Genomic DNA, 22,741 nt, shown 5'->3' on the forward strand with positions numbered 1-22,741 from the left:
CCCAGGGTTGTCACTCCCCTGAGGGCAGAGGGTCACAGACTCCTGCGGGCTCCCTGCTCCCAGGTCTGTGCCCTCTGGCTCCCATGCAGCTCCCTGGACTCCCACACGCCTCCAGGGAGCAGCTGCTGTGGTCCCAGCTCCTGGCCCAAGTCGTGCCCCCTGGCCAGCATGCCCCTTGGCACTCTGCCCGTGGCCCCTCAGGGCTGCCCAGTTTATCTCCCATGGTCCCCGGACAGCAGGGTGAAAAATTGGCTCCTATCTCTCTCCGCTGCCACCTCACCAGAGCTGCCTCTGGCAGGAGTATAAAGGGCTGCTGACCCCACTTGGTTTCCAGGACCCACGTAAGAAGCAGAATGGCTTTCCTCTGGTTCCTGCCCTGCCTCGCCTTCCTGGGCACTGCCTATGGTAAGTACCACTGGCCTTCTTCGATTGGCAGCAGGGACTGGAGGGCCCAGAGCTGGGGAAGGGTCTCTCTGCCACAGGGAGCTCCTGAGGCCCTGGCCCTGTCTCTACTTGCCCCAGCTGGAGAAACCCTGCTGATGGCACAGACGGATGCAGCCTACACCATGCTGTGCTCGACGGCGCTTGCCACCCACCCCACCAGCCCATCCTGCCCCCCATGGCGGCTGTACAGCCCTGGCCCTGGGGGATGTGCCCAGGTGAATTGGAGTGGGCAGCATATGCCCATGGCTGTAACGAAGGCCCCCAGCCACCAACTGCTCCCCCGGCTGCCGCCCCACTGGTGCGGTGCCCCACGGAGCAGCCCGGGCCCTAGCCCTGTGCTCCCTCCCCGCTGGACCCCAGGAGCTGTGGGTAACTCCTCTCCTTCCCTCCCACAGGCTGCGGCCTCCCTGCCATCCAGCCTGCCATCAGTGGCTATGCGCGAATCGTGAACGGTGAGACGGCGGTTCCTGGATCCTGGCCCTGGCAGGTCTCCCTACAGGTGAGAGCCCAGCAGCCCCTTCGGCCAGGCCGGGGCTCCTGTGGGGAGCAAAGCTGGGGGGAAAGGCAGGAAGGCCTGGCCCTTAGAGAACCTGGGATGGGGGTGATTTCATGGTGTCCCAGGGCAGCTAGGCAGCATCTCAGTGCTAGTGGGGATTCCCCTCAACACCCCCCCGCCAGCTGCTCCCTGGGATATCTGCCTCCATGCTCTGTGTGCATTTCCCAGCAGCACTGGCTGCCCCTTGCTGCTTGCTGCAGGTGGATTCTCAGTAGGGTGACCATACATCCCGTTTTGGCCAGGACAGTCCCCTTTTTAAGCCCTGTCCTGGGTGTCCTGACTTTTTTGGCAAAAATGGGCATTTGTCCTGTTTGCCTTGGCTAACTGATCCAGTTGGCAAGTGCAAACAGGACAAATGCCCACTTTTGTCAAAAAAAAAGTGGGGTGCAGTGCAGAGGGCGAACTGTGATTCCAGCCCCATGCAGGGGGAGGCAGGGTTCTGGCAGGTAGCAACAGCCTCAAGGGGACTGGGGGACGGGCAGGCAGGCAGGGCTCGGGCCAGCCCCGCCTGGGGAGAAGGACTTGGGCAGACCCACATGGTGTCCCGTTTTCCCTTTGGAGAATTGGTTACCCTAATTCCCAGCCTCCCTGCCCCCGATCGGTGCCTGCTCTGCTGTGGGGCAAGGGCCTGTTACCCCAGGGCAGCATCCACTGACGGGCAGCGCTGCCCGAGACAGTGGGATGAACTGACCTGTCCTCTCTGCGCTCTAAGAGCACCTGCCAGGAGCCTTCCCCCAGCCCTGCCCCCAGAGAGCCTCAGCTCCGGCGCTCGGCCCTGGTAGGAATCTTCACGTTGCCTTCTCTCCTGCTGCTCCCAGCCCCTGCTGGGCATCACAGGCCCTGGCTCCCCTCCAAGCACACGGGCTCAGCAGAGATCCCTGAGGGGTGGGGCAGGCCTGCCCCTGCTGCAGTCTGTGCCCAGCAGGGCCTGGCAGATGGGGCAGAGGGCACTGGATGCCCAGAGGGGGTGCCCACTTCCCAGGGATGGGTCTCAGCCATCTGCTCCCCCTTAGTTTGATGCTCTGGCCCCAATTTCCCTTCCCCTTGTTCCTGGCAGCCCCTGCCAGGCAGAGTGGGGGGGTCCCCGGCACGTGGCTGTTGTGGGCCGGCTCAGTCACCACCTGTTCTCCCCCTCCCCACAGGACAACACCGGCTTCCATTTCTGCGGTGGCTCCCTGATCAGCGAGAACTGGGTGGTCACCGCTGCTCACTGCGGTGTCAGGTAGGAACTGGGGCAGGAGCTGTGGAGCGCCGTGGTGCAGGCACTAGAGTGGGACGGAGTGGGCGATGGGACACAGAGGGGATGGATGTGCCACCTGCACTGAGTTGTCCTGGCAGATACTGTTAGACCCGGGGCCCGGGCATCAGTGTCCTGACACAGAGAGCTCCACTCGGCTCGCATGGCCCTGGCTGCTTTCTTCAGCCACCTGGGCCTTGAGCTGGCTCCAGGGGCTCGCACTTCCCCTGCCACACTTCCTGGGCACAGGGCCCAGTGGAGGGGACAGAAGGAGCTGCAGGGAGCCAGGCCTGTCCCACCATTCCCTGTACTCGGGGCTTCCTTTTCTTCCCCCCGCAGCACAAGTCACCGTGTGGTTCTGGGGGAATTTAACCAACACTCTCCGGCTGAGGATGTGCAAGTCCTGCAGATTGCCAAGGTAGGGGGCTGGCTGGTGCGGGGTCCCCCCGGGGGCTGCACATGTCCTCCCTCCATGGGCCTGGAACACCGGTCCCCCAGTGACCCTTCGTGCCCACCTCAACCCCCAGTACACTCACAGGTCAGCCTGTGTCATGTCTCACGGGCAGAGCTCCACAGGGTCCTGCAGGGGGTGGACGTGGTCTCCGGGGAGTCCTGCTGGAGGGGGGATGGACGTGGCCTACAAGAGTCCTGCTAAGGGGTGGACGTGATTTCGGTGGGGTCTCGTATGGGGGCTGGACGTGGTCTCCGGCTCCTCTGTCTCGCGTGGCAGGTTTTCAAGAACCGCAAATTCAGCAGAGTCTCCCTGAAGAATGACATCACCCTGCTCAAGCTGGCCACGCAGGCCAACACGACGGACCGTGTGTCCCCTGTGTGCCTGCCCGCAGCCACTGACAACTTCCCTGGAGGCCTGACCTGCGTGACCACAGGCTGGGGCTTGACCAATCCCAGCGGTAACATATGGGGGGGACTCAGCTTAGCCGACTGACTCTTCCCCAACCCCTCTCCTCAGCCCCCTGCCCCCTGACCTTCCCGGGCACATGATGGACTAGGAAATGGGGCCCAGCTGAGCCCCCGCACACTGGACAACCCTCTGCCCCCTCCCGCTAGCCCCCTCCAGGCCCTGCCTCTCTTCCTGCCCCAGGCCAAACCCAGAGAATTTGACCGGCAGGCCCCCATGGGCTCCCCACCTGACTGGACACAGCTGTCCTGTGAGTGCCCGGGCAGGGCAGGTGCAGATGGGGCCCCTTCTTCTGCGGAGGGGCCCCAGGGGGAGCTCTCCAGTCCCCTTCCTCCCGGTTGAAGTCCCAGTGCCAGGCGAGGCCCAGGGGCTGCAGTGTCTGGGATTGGGGGCTGTCCCATGCTGCGTGGCTGACTCCATCTCCTGCCTGCCTTTGTTTTCCAGCCCAGAACACCCCAGACCAGCTGCAGCAGGTGGCACTGCCCCTGCTGACCAACAGGCAGTGCAGGAGGTACTGGGGCAACATCCCTGGCGTCATGATCTGCGCCGACGCCGCTGGAGCCTCCTCCTGCATGGTACCCAGCTCTGCAGCACCACAGCCCCCCTGTCTGCTTCAGTGCCCGCCTGTCTGGCCATACATCACTCCTAGCCAGTGCTCAGAACTCTGTCCTGCTAGCCACTTCCGCCCTCTCGCCATCCCTCCCTCCCTGCCTGCCTATCACCCCATCCCTGCATCCGTCCAGGCAGCCCCCCTTGATCTAACCAGGGATCTGTTCATCCCTCCCTCCCTTCCTCTAGGCTCCCATTTCCCTGCCCGCGATCCACCCTCCCCATCTCTCTCCCCAGCCCTGGGGCCTGCGGTGGCTATGTAGGGCTCCATCCAGACAAGTGCAGACTCGTTTGCATTTGGGGAACAGCCAGTGGATGAGCAGGTCCCCCTCGCTTTATGCTCCCCTAGGAGGAGATACTCCACCCAACCTGCTGCTGCTGCTTGCAAGGTGACTCTGGCGGGCCCCTGGTGTGCCAGAAGGATGGCGCCTGGACCCTGGTGGGGATCGTCTCCTGGGGAAGCAGCACCTGCTCCCCCTCCACGCCCGGTGTTTACGCCCGCGTCACCGCGTCAGGGCCTGGATCGACCAGACCATTGTAGCCGATTAACTCAGCTGCACATTCCCAGCGTGACCAGTCAATAAAGGAACGTCAGAGACTGGCAGTGCCTGTGCCCTGTGGTCTTTGGCTCCTGGGCCGCGACAGGGCTCATGTGGTGGGGTACAATCGAGACCTAAGGCACACGGTGTCTGGTCTTCTCCTGTTTATCTGCGCCCCCTGGTGGATCATGCACACGGATATGTACTGCAGCACATGGTACCACCAGCCAAGTCATCCCATAGCATGGACAGATCATCTAGTTCAGCCCCCTGTGTGGCTGGCCCAAGTAAACCTAGACCAGCCCTGACAGGGATTTATCCCACCTGTTCTTAAACCTCTCATGACAGATTCTACAGACTCCCTTGGAAGCCTGTTGCAGAACTTACCTACCCTGAGAGTTGGAAAGTTTTTCCTCACATCAGATCTACATCTCCATGGCTGCAGATTAAGCTCATTACATCTTGTCCTTCCCTCAGCGGACACGGCGAACAATCGGTCTTTCTAACAGCCCTTAACATGTTTGAAGACTGTTACCAGATACCTCCTCAGCCGTCTTTTCTCCAGACTAAACATGCCCATGTCTGACCAGGTTTAATCTTTCCTCACAGGGGGGTTTCTAAATCTTTGATCCCTTTTGTTGCTCTTCTCTGGGCTCTCCAATTTGTCCATATCTTCCCTAAGGTGCAGTGCCCAGAACGGGACACAGGGGGGCCTCCCCAGTGCTGAGGAGAGTGGAACAGTGACCCGTGCCTTACACACAACACTCCTCTTAATACACCCCAGAACCATATTCGCCTTTTTCGCAGCTGCGTCATGTTGCTGACTCCTATTCAGTCTGTGATGCACTGTAACCTCCAGCCCGTCAGCAGTGCTGCTGCCAGCCAGTTATCCCCAGACTGTAGTTGGACACGGGCTGCAGTTTGACATTAACTCACCCACTTTGCAGTGGGGATGCTGGCACAAATCACGCAGGTGCTGCTCACCCTCCAGTGCCTTGCCATCATTCCCTTCGAAGGAGAGACTGGGAAGAAATTCTTGTGCGTCTCAGCCCAGCGTACCATGGTCCATGCCCCAACCACACCGCGTGACGGCAGAAGCAGGGAGGGCGCAGTAACGAGGGGTGCGCTTGGCCGTGGGGATGCTCACTGCTGAGCTAGGCTACGCCGGGTGCAGATAACCTGGGGGAACTGTGCAGTGAAGACACAGCCTGGCAGAGCCAGACTGCTAGCAGGCCGGGCAGGTCCTAGTAGTTCAAAGTCTCCACCCAATAGAATTCAGCAGCCAAGCCATCCCTCTGGGATTGCCCAGCTGGGGAGCAAAGCACAGCTTCAGCTGAGGTGCCTCAATCCGCCGCTTCTCTGAGCCGGCAGCAGGGGCTGCAACACAGTGTGACAGTGCCAGGCCCAGGTTTGCTCCAGCAGCAGCATGGCACTTTCCACAGACCCCATCACCAAAGCTCAATTCATTATGTGAGTCAGGCCCCAGAGGGCCCAGACCTGGTCCCACACACGGCTGGACTGGACTCCCAACCATGCTGCTGAGCACAGCCCCAGCTTCTCACTGAAGCTCCAGGCCGCGCCAGTTGGTACCCTATGCCAGCCGCTCTGGGGGCGCACCGGCCTGTACGCGCCGTGCCAGCCGCTCTGGGGGCGCGCCGGCCTGTACGCGCCGTGCCAGCCGCTCTGGGGGCGCGCCGGCCTGTACGCGCCGTGCCAGCCGCTCTGGGGGCGCGCCGGCCTGTACGCGCCGTGCCAGCCGCTCTGGGGGCGCGCCGGCCTGTACGCGCCGTGCCAGCCGCTCTGGGGGCGCGCCGGCCTGTACGCGCCGTGCCAGCCGCTCTGGGGGCGCGCTGGCCTGTACACACTGTGTCAGTCACACTGGCTGGTACGTGACATGTGAGCTGCTCTAGGGTGTGGCAGCTGTTACACACTGTGTCAGCCGCTCTGGGAGCGCACCGGCTATATGTACAGTGTCAGTCACTCTGGGGCCATGGCTGTGTGTACACGCTGTGTCAGTCGACATGCACTGGCTGTTATGTGCCGTGTCAGCCGTTCTGGGGTGCATTGATCACTGGGGAAGGGTGTCACTCATTTACACACAGCCCTGCACCAACCTGCACTCCCGTGGGCCCACGTGGTCACCAGCCAAGACCTGCCCAAGAGGCTGGAAGCTTCCACTGCAGAGGATCTTCTGGTCTCACTGCAGGAGACGCCCCATCCTGTGGCCTTGGGGCTTTGAGGATCCGCAGGGTAGACTGTGGGGCTGCTGGTCCCTGGGGGAGCAGTGCTGGCAGAGTCACCAGCCACAGGCTGTGAGTGTTCTGGAGCCAAGCACCACAGTCTGATGGGCAGTGTGCCCAGTGATGAGCTGCCAAAATCGTAACAACTGGTTCCCTCCTCACCCCATAAGGGGGTTGTGGCCCGCCCCAGCCCCCCAGGACTCCTGCCCCATCCACCCCCCTTCCCTGACCCCTGACTGCCTCCCACCGCCCCATCCAAACCCCCCTACTTCCTGACTGCTCCCATGGGACCCTTGACCCCATTCAACCCCCCTGTTCCCTGCCTTCTGACTGCCCCGACCCCATCCACCCCCCCCGAACTCCCCTGCCCTCTATCAGTCCCCTCCCCGCTCCCTGCCAACTTACTGCACTGCTTGGAGGTGGCTGGCGGCACTACAGCCATGCTGCTCGGCTGGAGCCAGGCCATGCCGCCGCCGCACAGTGCCTGGAGCACCGGGTCAGGCCGAGCTCGCAGCACCCCCAGTTCCCGCGAATCAGCTGTTCGCGCGGGAAGCCTGGGAGGGCTGAGAAGCAAGTGGCGGCTTCGCGCTCAGGCCCAGGGAGGCGGAGGCGGAGCGGAGATGAGCTGAGGTGGGGAGCGGTTCCCCGTGTGCCCCCACCCCGGGTTACCTGCTGCAGCGCAGGCGGCCCCCCCCCCCTCCCCGCCCCAGCTCACCTCCACTCCGTCTCCACCTCCCTGGGCCTGAGCGCGAAGCCGCCGCACTGCTTCTCCGCCCTCCCAGCGTCCCACATGAACAGGTGATTCACGGGGGGAGGGGGAGAAGCGAGGCGGAGCATTCAGGGGAGGAGGCGGAGCGGAGGTGAGCTGGGGTCGGGGGGCAGGGCGGGGAGCTGCTGGTGGGTGCTCTGTACCCACCAAATTTTCCCCATGGGTGCTCCAGCCCCGGAGCACCCACGGAGTCGGCACCTAAGGTGCCACTTTTGGATAATGTGCTCAGGGGGAGCAGCTGCTCCCCCTGCTCCCCCCCAGCTACGCTCCTGGGCCACTTCAACTTACCGGTTGTTAAATTTAGAAGCCCTTTTAGAACCGGTTATCCCACGCAGGACAACCAGTTGTAAAAGGGCTTCTAAATTTAACAACCGGTTCCCACGAACTGGTGCGAACCAGCTCCAGCTTACCACTGGCTGCAGCGAGTGGGGAGCCAGTGGCTAGGCCCCCATTGTCAGAGGTCTGCTAGGGACAGAGCTCAAAGGGAGAAAGTCCAGTTCAGGAGGAACAAAAAAGCCAGAGAGAGCAGGCGCAGCAGGGCTAGCCACAAAAGGGGCAGTACCTAGAAAGAGGAAAGACAATGGTGTAAGGGGAAAAGAGGGAAAGTTAAAGGAAGAACAGTAGTGTTAAACGAGAGGAAAAATAAACAGAGTCTCTAAGAAACTATTAGAAAAACATTGTTAGAAAATTGTGAGAAAAGTACAGCCCAAATTAAATGTGAAGGAAATAAACTGTAATTAAAGTGAAACCGACTTAAGAAATAAGGTGGAAGAGAGTTGTAGTGAAAGTAAGAAAATAGTAAGGACTGTAAAACAAACCCTCCAAACAGCATCCTAAGGCAGACAAGGTGAAGCGCTGGGAACAGAGAAATTGTCAGGGAGCAAAGGGCTGTAAGCTAGAAAGGAGCAGAGGGATAACAATTCAGCCAAGGAATCACATCAAAGAATTTAGGTTGGAACTCAAACCAGTAAACCAAGGTTGCACAAGAGGATTGCCCAAGATAACTAAACAGCTTAAGAACTTTTTCTCCGACCTCTGGGCTTATGGAGGCTGAAAACCGAGAAATTGACAAGGGGATGTGGAACCATGGGATTTGTGTTCTAGTGCAGTGGTTTTCAAACTGTGGGTTGCGACCCAGCACTGGAAGCAGCGAGCAGCAGGTCTGGCTCCTAGGCTGGGGTGGGGGCGGGGTGTCCACAGGGCACTGCGCACTGCCCCTGTCCCGAGCACCAGCTCTGCACTCCCATTGGCAGAGCTGCTTGCATGCCTCCACCTAGGAGCCGGACCTACTGCTGGCCACTTCCGGGGCACAGTATGGTCTGCGGTGCCAGGAAGCCTGTTTTAGCATCGCTGCTGTGCCACTGATTGGGAACCCCTGCCCCAGCCCTTAGCCCCCCCAAACCCAGAGCCCCTTCCTGCACCCCAAACTCCTCATTCCCAGCCCCACCCCAAAGCCTGTACCCCCAGCCCAGAGCCATGACCCCCTCCACACCTCAACCCCCTGCACCAGCCCAGAGCCCCCCTCCCACACCCTGAACCCCTCATTCCTGGCCCCACCCCACAGCCCTGACCCCTGCACCCCTACCCTCTGCCCAAGCTATGAGCCCCCCCACACCTCAAACCCCTCATCCCCAGCTCCGTTGGGTTGCGGGCATCAACAATTTTCTTCAACTGGGTCGCCAGAAAAAAAGTTTGAAAACCACTGTTCTAATGCATTGTATTCACTAATTCAAAATGCTGTTGTTTTATACATGAAAATTGTTACCTGATAAGGCTAATTCCCCACTCTGGGGGTCCTCAAGGATTCTAAAAATGAATACTGCCACTCCAGGCTGGTATTAAACTCCCAAGGTTACAGCTTCTCTCTGACCTTGGATTGGTAGATGCTGCCACCGCCCAAGTGCAGAACCCCTTTGAGAGCCCAGGACGGCGCACTTGGGAATTCCTTCCTGTGGGGTACACTCAAGCCCTTTCACCCCCCCTCCGGGGAAGAGCTGAGAAAGAAAAAAAAAAAAAGGAAATCAGCTGTCGCCACCAGCTAATTAAGCATGTGCACAAACCTCTTAAGACACAAAAATCCAATCCAAAAAAGGTATTTATTAATAAAAAAAGAAAGAAAATACAGCTGGGAACTCAGGCTATTGCTAGATTTTAAAAGAGCAACTACACGAAATAAGCACCAAGAATCGCTTTTTTGAGGTCCAGCTTAAAGGTTACAAGCAAAACAAAAGCATCTGGGGTTAGCACAGGGGAGGCCACAAGACATAAAGAAATAAAAAGAGAGAAGCCTAATCACGTCTTCCTAGACATTTCCTGATCTACTTACATATCTGGGGTTTTAAATTAGTAGTTTCTAAGTATGATGCGGATGATTTTTTTCATTCCTGGCCCAAGCTTCTCACAGTATAGCTCTGTCCTGTTTGCCTCTCCCGGGGAGGACAACAGCCAGACAAAAGGAGAGTCTTTGTTTCAATTTTAAAAAGTTCTAGCCCTCCCATTGGCTCTTTTGGCCAGGTGCCCGCTCCCTTCCTTTTACCTATGCATAGCAGTGAGACTTTTTAACCCTTTACAGGTAGAGCAATTAGAGAACAGCTATTAAGAGGGATTTTATAGCTACTGGCTGGCTGGGTGTCCATAAAAGGGAGCTCCGCCCCACTTCTTTTATCACATTACCTATGAAGTGAATTTAATGAAGACAATCATTAATACATAGTCGATAACAGCAATAGTTTATGGTGTAAGCTTAAGGAGTAGTTCCTGCTAAAACAACTAACTCAGATTTCCTTGTGATTTGTCCCCATTTAATTGATTTCTGCTTTACCCCCACCTGATTGAAAGAACATAATACAGTCTCTAGAGTGATTCATAGATTCATAGATTCATAGATTCTAGGACTGGAAGGGACCTCGAGAGGTCATCGAGTCCAGTCCCCTGCCCGCATGGCAGGACCAAATACTGCCTAGACCATCCCTAATAGACATTTATCTAACCTACTCTTAAATATCTCCAGAGACGGAGATTCCACAACCTCCCTAGGCAATTTATTCCAGTGTTTAACCACCCTGACAGTTAGGAACTTTTTCCTAATGTCCAACCTAGACCTCCCTTGCTGCAGTTTAAACCCATTGTTTCTGGTTCTATCCTTAGAGGCTAAGGTGAACAAGTTCTCTCCCTCCTCCTTATGACACCCTTTTAGATACCTGAAAACTGCTATCATGTCCCCTCTCAGTCTTCTCTTTTCCAAACTAAACAAACCCAATTCTTTCAGCCTTCCTTCATAGGTCATGTTCTCAAGACCTTTAATCATTCTTGTTGCTCTTCTTTGGACCCTTTCCAATTTCTCCACATCTTTTTTAAAATGCGGTGCCCAGAACTGGACACAATACTCCAGCTGAGGCCTAACCAGAGCAGAGTAGAGCGGAAGAATGACTTCTCGTGTCTTGCTCACAACACACCTGTTAATGCATCCCAGAATCATGTTTGCTTTTTTTGCAACAGCATCACACTGTTGACTCATATTTAGCTTGTGGTCCACTATAACCCTTAGATCCCTTTCTGACGTACTCCTTCCTAGACAGTCTTTTCCCATTCTGTATGTGTGAAATTGATTTTTCCTTCCTAAGTGGAGCACTTTGCATTTGTCTTTGTTAAACTTCATCCTGTTTACCTCAGCCCATTTCTCCAATTTGTCCAGATCATTTTGAATTATGACCCTGTCCTCCAAAGTAGTTGCAATCCCTCCCAGTTTGGTATCATCCGCAAACTTAATAAGCGTACTTTCTATGCCAATATCTAAGTCGTTGATGAAGATATTGAACAGAGCCGGTCCCAAAACAGACCCCTGCGGAACCCCACTCGTTACACCTTTCCAGCAGGATTGGGAACCATTAATAACAACTCTCTGAGTACGGTTATCCAGCCAGTTATGCACCCACCTTATAGTAGCCCCATCTAATTTGTATTTGCCTAGTTTATCGATAAGAATATCATGCGAGACCGTATCAAATGCCTTACTAAAGTCTAGGTATACCACATCCACCGCTTCACCCTTATCCACAAGGCTCGTTATCCTATCAAAGAAAGCTATCAGATTGGTTTGACATGATTTGTTCTTCACAAATCCATGCTGGCTGTTTCCTATCACCTTACCACCTTCCAAGTGTTTGCAGATGATTTCCTTAATTACTTGCTCCATTATCTTCCCTGGCACAGAAGTTAAACTAACTGGTCTGTAGTTACCTGGGTTGTTTTTATTTCCCTTTTTATAGATGGGCACTATATTTGCCCTTTTCCAGTCTTCTGGAATCTCTCCCGTCTCCCATGACTTTCCAAAGATAATAGCTAGAGGCTCAGATACCTCCTCTATTAGCTCCTTGAGTATTCTAGGATGCATTTCATCAGGCCCAGGTGACTTGCAGGCATCTAACTTTTCTAAGTGATTTTTAACTTGGTCTTTTTTTATTTTATCCGCTAAACCTACCCCCTTCCCATTAGCATTCACTATGTTAGGCATTCCTTCAGACTTCCCGGTGAAGACCGAAACAAAGAAGTCATTAAGCATCTCCGCCATTTCCAAGTTTCCTGTTACTGTTTCTCCCTCTTCACTAAGCAGTGGGCCTACCCTGTCTTTGGTCTTCCTCTTGCTTCTAATGTATTGATAAAAAGTCTTCTTGTTTCCTTTTATTCCCGTAGCTAGTTTGAGCTCATTTTGTGCCTTTGCCTTTCTAATCTTGCCCCTGCATTCCTGTGTTGTTTGCCTATATTCATCCTTTGTAATCTGTCCTAGTTTCCATTTTTTATATGACTCCTTTTTATTTTTTAGATCGTGCAAGATCTCGTGGTTAAGCCAAGGTGGTCTTTTGCCACATTTTCTATCTTTCCTAACCAGCGGAATAGCTTGCTTTTGGGCCCTTAATAGTGTCCCTTTGAAAAACTGCCAACTCTCCTCAGTTGTTTTTCCCCTCAGTCTTGATTCCCATGGGACCTTACCTATCAGCTCTCTGAGCTTCCCAAAATCTGCCTTCCTGAAATCCATTGTCTCTATTTTGCTGTTCTCCCTTCTACCCTTCCTTAGAATTGCAAACTCTATGATTTCATGATCACTTTCACCCAGGCTGCCTTCTACTTTCACATTCTCAACGAGTTCCTCCCTATTTGTTAAAATCAAGTCTAGAACAGCTTCCCCCCTAGTAGCTTTTTCAACCTTCTGAAATAAAAAGTTGTCTCCAATGCAGTCCAAGAATTTGTTGGATAGTCTGTGCCCCGCTGTGTTATTTTCCCAACATATATCCGGATAGTTGAAGTCCCCCATCACCACCAAATCTTGGGCTTTGGATGATTTTGTTAGTTGCTTGAAAAAAGCCTCATCCACCTCTTCCACCTGGTTAGGTGGCCTGTAGTAGACTCCTAGCATGACATCTCCCTTGTTTTTTGCCCCTTTAAGCCTAACCCAGAGACTCTCAACACTTCCGTCTCCTATGTCCATCTCTACCTCAGTCCAAGTGTGTACATTTTTAATATATAAGGCAACGCCTCCTCCCTTTTTCCCCTGTCTATCCTTCCTGAGCAAGCTGTACCCATCCACACCAACATTCCAATCATGTGTATTATCCCACCAAGTTTCAGTGATGCCAACAATGTCATAGTTGTATTTATTTATTAGCACTTCCAGTTCTTCCTGCTTATTCCCCATACTTCTCGCATTTGTATATAGGCATCTAAGATACTGGTTTGATCTTTCCTCCCAGTTTTGTCCTGACTCTCCTTTCTCTCTGCCAATATAGCCCACACTCCCTCTCGTTTCCGACCCATCTCCCCGGTCTCCATGTTCCCCACTTACCTGTGGGCTTTGCTCACCTGTCCCCGTCGAACCTAGTTTAAAGCCCTCCTCACTAGGTTAGCCAGTCTGTGTCCGAATAGGGTCTTTCCTCTCCTCGAAAGGTGAACGCCATCTCTGCCCAGCAGTCCTTCCTCGAATAGCATCCCGTGGTCTAGGAAGCCAAAGCCCTCCTGGCGACACCATCTTCGCAGCCAGGCATTCACCTCCATGATGCATCTGTCTCTGCCCGGGCCCCTACCCTTGACAGGAAGAACTGAAGAGAATACCACCTGCGCTCCAAACTCCTTCACCCGTACTCCCAGAGCCCTGTAGTCACTCTTGATCCGCTCAGTGTCACACCGCGCAGTATCATTTGTGCCCACATGGATGAGTAGCATGGGGTAGTAGTCAGAGGGCTGGATAATTCTCGACAATGCCTCCGTAACGTCTCGGATACGGGCCCCCGGCAGGCAGCATACCTCCCGAGATGAAATGTCAGGGCGACAGATGGGCGTCTCCGTCCCCCTCAGCAGAGAGTCTCCGACCACCACTACCCTACGTTTCCTATTCGCAGTGGTGGCAGCAGACTCTCCAGCCTTAGGGGTACGAGGCTTCTCCTCCTTTACTGTAGGGAGTGATTCCTTCTTTCCTGTGTCAAGAAGAGCATAACGGTTACCTATAACCACGGCAGGAGGGTTCGGAGCAAGGGTGGAGCACTGCCTGCTGCCAGAAGTAACCAGCTGCCAGTGTCCACCCTGAGCCATCTCCTCCTCCACCAGTGGTGTATCAGCAGTCCTGTGTACTGGGACAGCTACCTCAGCTGTCTCCACATGGACACTGTCGAGGAATTGCTCATGGATACGGATGCTCCTCAACCTAGCCACCTCCTCCTGTAGCTCTCCCACCTGCTGCCTGAGAGATTCCACCAGCAGGCACCTCTCACATTGGATGGTCCCCCCAGTCTGGATATCAGTAAGTGGAAATTGCAAGTTACAGTCTTTGCAAAACCACACCAGGATCTGGGTAGAGGCATCCATGCTTAGGCACTCTGTCTGGCTACAGGCACAGGTGGAGGAGACAGTAGCAGTGCTGGCACAGGTGTTGCGGGTCTTCCTAACCATCATAAGCCTCCCTCTGTCAAACTCCCGTCTGCAGCCCCCTGTCAGCCCAAAAGGTTGCTGTATTGCTCCTCCTTCACCTGGAGAACTCCCTTGCGAAACTCCCTGTTAGCAGCCCCTGTTCGCAAAGCTAACTGCCTCTGCCTCTCCTCATTGCTCTGACTCAGAACACCCCTCCTTTCCCTGCCACGCTGGGCAGAGGCTAGGTCCCTCCAAGGTCCATTTTAGCATCAGGTGTGAAGTCCTAGAGCCCCAATGGAACTGTTATCCGATGATGAACAGGGTCATCCCATTGTCTCTTAGCGTCTCTGGGGCAGGGCTCAGGACTCTTGGCCCAGTTTCTGGGGTCTGTTTTCTGGACAGTCAGTAGCACTCTCAGCTTCTCTGAAATACATCGATTCTCAAGCCAGCTGGGCTGGGCAGAGGGGCCCTCCCATTTTAGCCCAGTTTGCTGCCCCCATCAGAGCTTTGGAAAGAACCTTTTTTTTAAATCAAACATCTCAGTAGGGACAAGTTCTCCCCCAAACGTGCAGCAAGGAAGGGGTCTGGAGTTTTTGTTTTTTGGAGATTAAATGCCTGAAAAATGGTTTCTTTGCAACCATTTTGCCAAATAACCAGTGAAATCCCCTGGCACCAAAGTCTGTTATACACAAGTAGAGTCTCTTTATGCCAGTGCCAAAAGGCTTGAGCCGGTTGTCCAGTGAGGAGGGAAAAATTTGGGGGATGGGCTAGTTATTATTGTTCTTTATTATCCAGCCTTTGGTAAAATGCCTCCCCCTGCATCCCTCTGACCTGGGGAATGCACACAGGGCCATTGTCCAGGAACCAAGAGCCAAGTGACTACCCATGGTGTCATAACTAGAAAGGGAAGGGTAACAACCCTCCTATATCAATACTATAAAATCCCTCCTGGCCAGAGGCACCAAAATCCTTTTACCTGTAAAGGGTTAAGAAGCTCAGGTAACCTGGCTGACACCTGACCCAAAGGACCAATAAGGGGACAAGATACTTTCAAACATTGGGGGGGTGGGGACTTTTGTTTGTGTGCTCTTTGTTTTTGGGTGTGTTCGCTCCTAGGACTAAGAGGGACCGGACAGCAATCCATGTTCTCCAAATCTTTCTGCACAAGTGTCCCTAGCCTCTGTTTGTCAGAGGGTGGAGATGGATAGCAGGAGAGAGATCACTTGATCAACTCGAGAAAGAAGCTGCTGAAAGAGCAGAGAAAGCCAACGAGGCTGCCCATAAGAGAGCTATGGAAGAGAAAGAAAAAGAGATGGAGGAGAAAGAAAAAGAGAGAAAGCATGAACTGGAGTTAGAGAGGGCAAGGGCTAGGCAACATATCCCAGACAACCCTAGCAACCCCTCTCCAGGTACCGCTTCCCATCCCAGAAAATTCCCCACCTACAAGGCAGGTGATGATACCGAGGCCTTGTTAGAAAATTTCGAAAGGGCCTGCCTTGGGTACAGCATCTGTAAAGACCAGTACCTGGTAGAGCTGAGGCCACAGCTCAGTGGACCCTTAGCAGAGGTGGCGACTGAAATGCCTAAGGAACATATGAACGTTATGAACTTTTTAAAAACAAGGCCAGAATCAGAATGGGGCTAACACCCGAGCATGCCCATCGGCTGTTCAGAGCCCAAAGGTGGAAACCAGACATGTCATTTACCCGACATGCCTACTACATTGTGAAAAATTGGGATGCCTGGATATCAGGAGCAAGTGTTAAATCTCCGGAAGAGTTGTCCTTCCTAATGCAAATGGAGCAGTTTTTAGAGGGTGTTCCTGAGAAAATAGAAAAGTACATCCTAGATGGGAAGCCCAAAACTGTAACCGAGGCGGGGGAGATTGGAGCCAAATGGGTGGAGGTGGCAAAAAAGAAAAAAACTAGTAGCAGTTGGAGTGAATATCAGAAGGGGCAACCTGAAACAAAACCCTATCACCGGGGGCAACCCAAGACCCCACCTCCATCCCAAGGAAAACCCCAGACACTTTATCATCCCACCATACCAGTCTCCAGCAACCCACCTCGCCCCAGTGACCAGTCAGCTGGGCAATGTTTTAAATGTAATGAGCTGGGGCATGTGAAGGCCAACTGCCCCAAGAACCCCAACAGACTGCAGTTCATTACACCGGAGTCACACCCAAGGTCCTCAGGTCCAGATGCCTCCCAGGTACCCTCAGAGCGAAGGGAAACTGTGAGTGTGGGCGGGAAGAAGGTTATCGCATGGAGGGACACTGGAGCACAGGTGTCAGCTATCCATCAATCTTTAGTGGACCCCAAATTCGTCAACCCAGAGGCCCAAGTGATGATTCAACCATTCATGTCAAAATCTTTAAACTTGCCTGTCTAGTACAAGGGCTGGTCAGGAATGTGGACTTTTGCAGTCTATGATGATTATCCCATTCCCATGCTGCCAGGGGAAGATTTGGCCAACCATGTGAAACTAGCCAAGAGGGTGGGAATGGTCACTCACAGCCAGGCTAAACAAGCTTTCACACCTAGCTTTGTCCCTTACCCTTCCAATAGGGCCTCACCTGTGTTACCAGAGACCCAACCAAAGCCAGTCCCAGAACCGGAACGATTGCCAACACTGAGTCCAGCGCTTGCAAACCCATCTACAACTTCAACACCAGAGGCACTACTGAACCTGCACTGCCAGCAGCAGCAGCAGATAACCCTACCCAAGAGGCTCAGCCAGAGACTGAAATCCCACATCGTGCACCAGCAGAGAGCGGTTCACCGTCAACAGAAACAGCCCCATCACCTGCATCACTTCCAGAGGGACCAAGCCCAGGTCCACAATCCAGTGAGGAACCGATGTCTCCAGCATCAAGGGAACAGTTCCAGGCCGAACAGAAAGCAGATGACAGCCTCCAGGGAGCTTGGACGGCGGCACGGAGCAACCCACCGCCTCTCAGCTCTTCTAATCGATCCCAGTTTGTTGTAGAAAGAGGACTTTTATACAAGGAAACTCTTTCTGGTGGGCATCAGGAAAATTGGCATCCTTAGAGAGAGTTGGTAGTTCCAACTAAGTACCAGATAAAGCTCTTGAGCTTAGCCCACAATCATCTTAGTGGCCATGCTGGGGTGAACAGGACCAAAGACTGTTTGGGGAGGTCATTCCACTGGGAGGGAATGGGCAAAGATGTTTCTACTTATGTCCGGTCTTGTGAGGTGTGCCAAAAAGTTGGAAAACCCGCAAAAAGAACAGGAGTACTTGTGGCACCTTAGAGACTAACAAATTATGCTCAAATAAATTTGTTAGTCTCTAAGGGGCCACAAGTACTCCTGCTCTTAATTCAGGACAAATTGCTTAAAGCAGGACAATTATAGCCCAAGGCTGGGGTTCCTTTGCACATCAAGGCAAATCAAACCAGCCAAACAGAGAAGACTTCGGCTTTACCCCACTGGCTAACCATAAGTCATACAAGCAATTCCCTTAGGCCATGTCTACACTATGACTTTAATTCGGATTTAGCAGCGTTAAATCGAATTAACCCTGCACCCGTCCACACAATGAAGCCATTTATTTCGAAATAAAGGGCTCTTAAAATCAATTTCTGTACTCCACCCCGACGAGCGGAGTAGCACCAAAATCGATATTGTCATTTCGAATTAGGGTTAGTGTGGCCGCAATCCGATGGTATTGGCCTCCGGGAGCTGTCCCACAGTGCACCATGTGACTTCTCTGGACAGCAATCTGAACTTGGATGCACTGGCCAGGTAGACAGGAAAAGCCCCACGAACATTTGAATTTCATTTCCTGTTTGCCCAGCGTGGAGAGCACAGGTGACCACAGATAGCTCATCAGCACAGGTAACCATGCAGGCCGATAATCGAAAAAGAGCACCAGCATGGACCGTACGGGAGGTACTGGATCTGATCGCTATATGGGGAGAGGATCCAGTGCTAGCAGAACTTCGTTCGAAAAGATGAAATGCCAAAACTTTTGAAAAAATCTCCAAGGGCATGAGGGAGAGAGGCCACAATAGGGACTCAGATCAGTGCTGCGTGAAAGTCAAGGAGCTCAGACAAGCCTATCAAAAAACAAAGGAGGCAAACGGTCGCTCCGGGTCAGAGCCGCGGACATGCCACTTCTACGACGAGCTGCATGCAGTTCTAGGGGGGGCCGCCACCACTACCCCACCTCTGACCGTGGATTCCGATGTGGGGATAATCTCATCAGCTACACCTGAGGATTCTGCAGACGAGGAGGAGGAGGACGAGCTTGCGGAGAGCACCCAGCACTCCGTTCTTCCCAACAGCCAGGATCTTTTTCTCAGCCTGACTGAAGTACCCTCCCAACCCTCCCAAGCCAGTATCCAAGACCATGACCCCATGGAAGGGACCGCAGGTGAGTTTACCTTTTAAAATATAAAACTTGTTTTAAAAGCAAGCGTTTTTTAATGATTACTTTGCCCTGAGGACTTGGGATGCATTCGCGGCCAGTACAGCTACTGGAAAAGTCTGTTAACGTGTCTGGGGATGGAGTGGAAATCCTCCAGGGACATCTCCATGAAGCTCTCCTGGAGGTACTCTAAAAGCCTTTCCACAAGGTTTCTGGGCAGTGCAGCCTTATTCCGTCCTCCATGGTAGGACACTTGACCACGCCATGCTAGTAGCAAGTAATCTGGTATCATTGCATGACAAAGCCTGGCAGCGTATGGTCCCGGTGTTTGCGGCATTCAAGCAACATCCGTTCTTTATCTCGCTGTGTAATCCTCAGGAGAGTGGTATCGCTCATGGTAACCTGGTTGAAATACGGGAATTTAATTAAGGGGACAGAGGTGGCCATTCCTACTGGGCTGTTTGCCTGTGGCTGAAAAGAAATCCTTCCCTGCAGTTGGGGGTGGGGGTGGGGGAGGAATTGGCCCTGAGCTTTTCACGTTTGGCTAGCAGGGATCTTCCCTGTTACCAGCCACACGGTGAGGGGAGGGGTACAGCAATCATCCCAGATAATTCATGTGGGGGGACAGGGGGGTTAGTTTGGTTTCTGCAGGGATCTTCCCTGATACCAGTCACGCGGTGGAGGGAGGGATAAAGCAATCATCCCAGAGAATTGGATGGGGTGGGGGATAGTTTGTTTTCTGCTGCTGAAGGTTAACAGCAGTCAATGGGCTTTGCTTGGTATGTAGGAAAGGAGGGCGCAGAAGCCGAAAGACAATGGCTTACCATGGCCGCATGCAAGCTGAATTCTGTTGCCCGGACCTGCGTCTGTGATCTCTAACACCAAAGCCACAGGCACTCAATATTAAGATGGAAAATACGACCTTGTACTGAAATCACATGTGCTATGTAATGTGAATAGTGTTGTTCACCATGAAAGAGTATAAGCATTGTTCTGTAAAACGTATCATTTTAAAAACTTCTCTCCTTTTTTTCAACCCTCCCTCCAGCAGCTGCAAATTTTTCAAGCCTCCCTCCTCCGTCCCGAAGGCTATCTCAGATAAGGCAGCGGAGAAAGAGGACGCGAGACAAGATGTTCATGGAAATAATGGACTGCACCCACAATGAAAGAGCTAATTTGAATGAGTGGAAGGACACGGTATCTAAATTTAGGAAAGATGCCAGTGAACGTGAGATCATGAGGGACGCTCGAGATGAGAGGTGGCAGGCTGCAATGCTGGGACTGCTGCGTGATCAAACGGACATGCTCCGGCATCTGGTGGAGCTTCAGGAACGGCAGCAGGATAACAGACTGCCGCTGCAGCCACTGTATAACCTCCCTCCCCCCTCACCATGTTCCATATCCTCCTCACCCAGATGTGTAAGAACGCGGCGGGGGGAGGCTCCGTGCATCCTCCCACTCCACCCCAGTGGACAGCCCAACCAAAAGGCTGTCATTATATTGAATTTTTTCAGTGGCCTTTTACTTCCCACCTATCCTCCTCCCAAACCTCACCCAGATTACCTTGTCGGTTCTCTCCCTATGTTTATAATCAATTAATAAAGAATACATGATTTTTAAACGATAGTGACTTTATTTCCTTTGAAAGCAAGCTGGGGGAAGGGGGAGGGTGGGTTCCTTACAGAGAATGAGTCAATAAAGGGGGCGGGTTTTCATGAAGGAGAAACAAACAGAAATTTCACACTGTAGCCTGGCCAGTCATGAAACTGGTTTTCAAAGCTTCTCTGATGCACAGCGCTTCCTGGTGTGCTTTTCTAATCGCCCTGGTGTCTGGTTGCACATAATCAGCAGCCAGGCGATTTGCCTCAGCCTCCCACCCCACCATAAAGGTCTCCCCCTTACTTTCACAGAGATTGTGGAGCACACAGCAAGCAGAAATAACAATGGGGATATTGGTTTGGCTGAGGTCTGAGCGAGTCAGTAACAATCGCCAGCGACCTTTTAAACGGCCAAATGCACATTCTACCACCATTCTGCACTTGCTCAGCCTGTAGTTGAACAGCTCCTGACTCCTGTCCAGGCTGCCTGTGTATGGCTTCATGAGCCATGGCATTAAGGGGTAGGCTGGGTCCCCAAGAATAACTATTGGCATTTCAACATCCCCGACGGTTATTTTCTGGTCTAGGAAGTAAGTCCCTTGCTGCAGCCATTTAAACAGATTAGTGTTCCTGAAGACGCGAGTGTAATGAACCCTTCCTGGACAGCCCACGTTGATGTTGGTGAAACGTCCCTTGTGATCCACAAATGCTTGCAGCAGCACTGAAAAGTACCCCTTGCGGTTTATGTACTTGGTACCCTGGTGCTCCGGTGCCAAGATAGGGATATGGGTTCCATCTGTCGCCCCACCACAGTTAGGGAATCCCATTGCAGCAAAGCCATCTACTATGACCTGCACATTTCCCAGAGTCACTACCTTTCGTAGCAACAGCTCAGTGATTGCTTTGTCTACTTGCATCACAGCAGCCCCCACAGTAGATTTGCCCACTCCAAATTGATTCCCGACTGACCGGTAGCTGTCTGGCGTTGCAAGCTTCCACAGGGCTATCGCCACTCACTTCTCAACTGTGAGGGCTGCTCTCATCTTGGTATTCTGGCGCTTCAGGGCAGGGGAAAGCAAGTAACAAAGTTCCAAGAAAGTACCCTTACGTATGCGAAAGTTTCGCAGCCACTGGGAATCGTCCCACACCTGCAACACCAGTCCCACCAGTCTGTGCTTGTTTCCCAGGCCCAGAATCGGCGTTCCATGGCTATAACCTGCCCCATTAACAGCATGATCCCCAAAGCACCGGGTCCCGCGGTTTGATAGAATTCCATGTCCATATCCTCATCACTCTCGCCGCCGCGCTGCCGTAGCCTACTCCTCGCCGCCTGGTTTTGCAGGTTCTGGTTCAGCATAAACTGTATGATAACGCACAAGGTGTTTACAATGTTCATGACTGCTGTCTTGAGCTGAGCAGGCTCCATGCTTGCCGTGGTATGGCGTCTGCACTGTTCACCCAGGAAAAAGGCGCAAAACGGTTGTCTGCCGTTGCTTCCCTGGAGAGGGGGGAGGATATACCCAGAACCATCCGCGACAATGTTTTTGGTCCCATCAGGCATTGGGATCTCAACCCAGAATTCCAATGGGTGGAGGAGACTGCGGGAACTATGGGATAGCTATGGGATAGCTACCCACAGTGCAATGCTCCAGAAATCGACGCTAGCCTCGGTCAATGGACGCACACCACCGCATTAATGTGCTTAGTGTGGCCGCATACATTTGACTTTATACAATCTGTTTCCAAAATTCGAATTATATAAATTCGGATTAATCCCGTAGTGTAGACATACCCTTAGACACTCCAGTTTCCCAGTATCACCACCAGTGCCACTCGTTATGGGGACAAATGGTTATGAAAACCAATACCCCAGTAAAATAAAAAAGGTTCTCCCAATCCCAAATGACCAAGCCCCAGACCCAGATCAATATACAAATCAGATCTTACCCACAAATCACGCTGTTGCCAATCCTTTAGAATCTAAAATCTAAAGGTCTATTCATAAAAGGAAAAAGATATAGATGATAGCTAAAATTGGTGAAATGGAATCAATTACATACAGTAATGGCAAAGTTCTTGGTTCAGGCTTGTAGCAGTGATGGAATAAGCTGCAGGTTCAAATCAAGTCTCTGAAGTACATCCCCAGCTGGGATGGGTCACTCAGTCCTTTGTTCAGAGCTTCAGTTTGTAGCCAAGTCCCTCCAGAGGTATGAAGCAGGATTGAAGACAAACTGGAGGAGTTTTCAGGGCCTTTTATATCCTCTGCCCGTGGAAGGACACACTTTGTTCTTACTGTGGAAAATCACAGCAGCAAGATGGAGTCTGGAGTCACATGGGCAAATCACATGTCCATGCATGACTCAGTTCTTTACAAAAAGAAGAACAGGAGTACTTGTGGCACCTTAGAGACTAACAAATTTATTAGAGCATAAGCTTTCGTGGACTACAGCCCACTTCACAGTCCACGAAAGCTTATGCTCTAATAAATTTGTTAGTCTCTAAGGTGCCACAAGTACTCCTGTTCTTCTTTTTGCGGATACAGAC

The 22,741-nt window shown here is 52.9% G+C and overlaps 1 protein-coding gene across 1 annotated transcript; it reads left to right on the top strand.

Annotated features, from left to right (window-relative positions):
• The first annotated feature begins 303 nt into the window (after positions 1-303).
• LOC128848843 (chymotrypsinogen 2-like) lies at positions 304-4,369 on the top strand. The gene is made up of 7 exons (XM_054049058.1): positions 304-405; positions 840-943; positions 2,143-2,222; positions 2,577-2,655; positions 2,968-3,148; positions 3,601-3,731; positions 4,115-4,369. Exons 1-7 carry the CDS (start codon positions 354-356, stop codon positions 4,304-4,306), a joined length of 819 nt encoding a protein of 272 aa, XP_053905033.1. The 5' UTR covers positions 304-353; the 3' UTR covers positions 4,307-4,369.
• The last annotated feature ends 18,372 nt before the right edge of the window (positions 4,370-22,741 follow it).

The sequence above is a fragment of the Malaclemys terrapin genome, chromosome 14 (assembly GCF_027887155.1).
Source record: "Malaclemys terrapin pileata isolate rMalTer1 chromosome 14, rMalTer1.hap1, whole genome shotgun sequence".
In the NCBI taxonomy this organism is placed as follows: domain Eukaryota; kingdom Metazoa; phylum Chordata; order Testudines; family Emydidae; genus Malaclemys; species Malaclemys terrapin.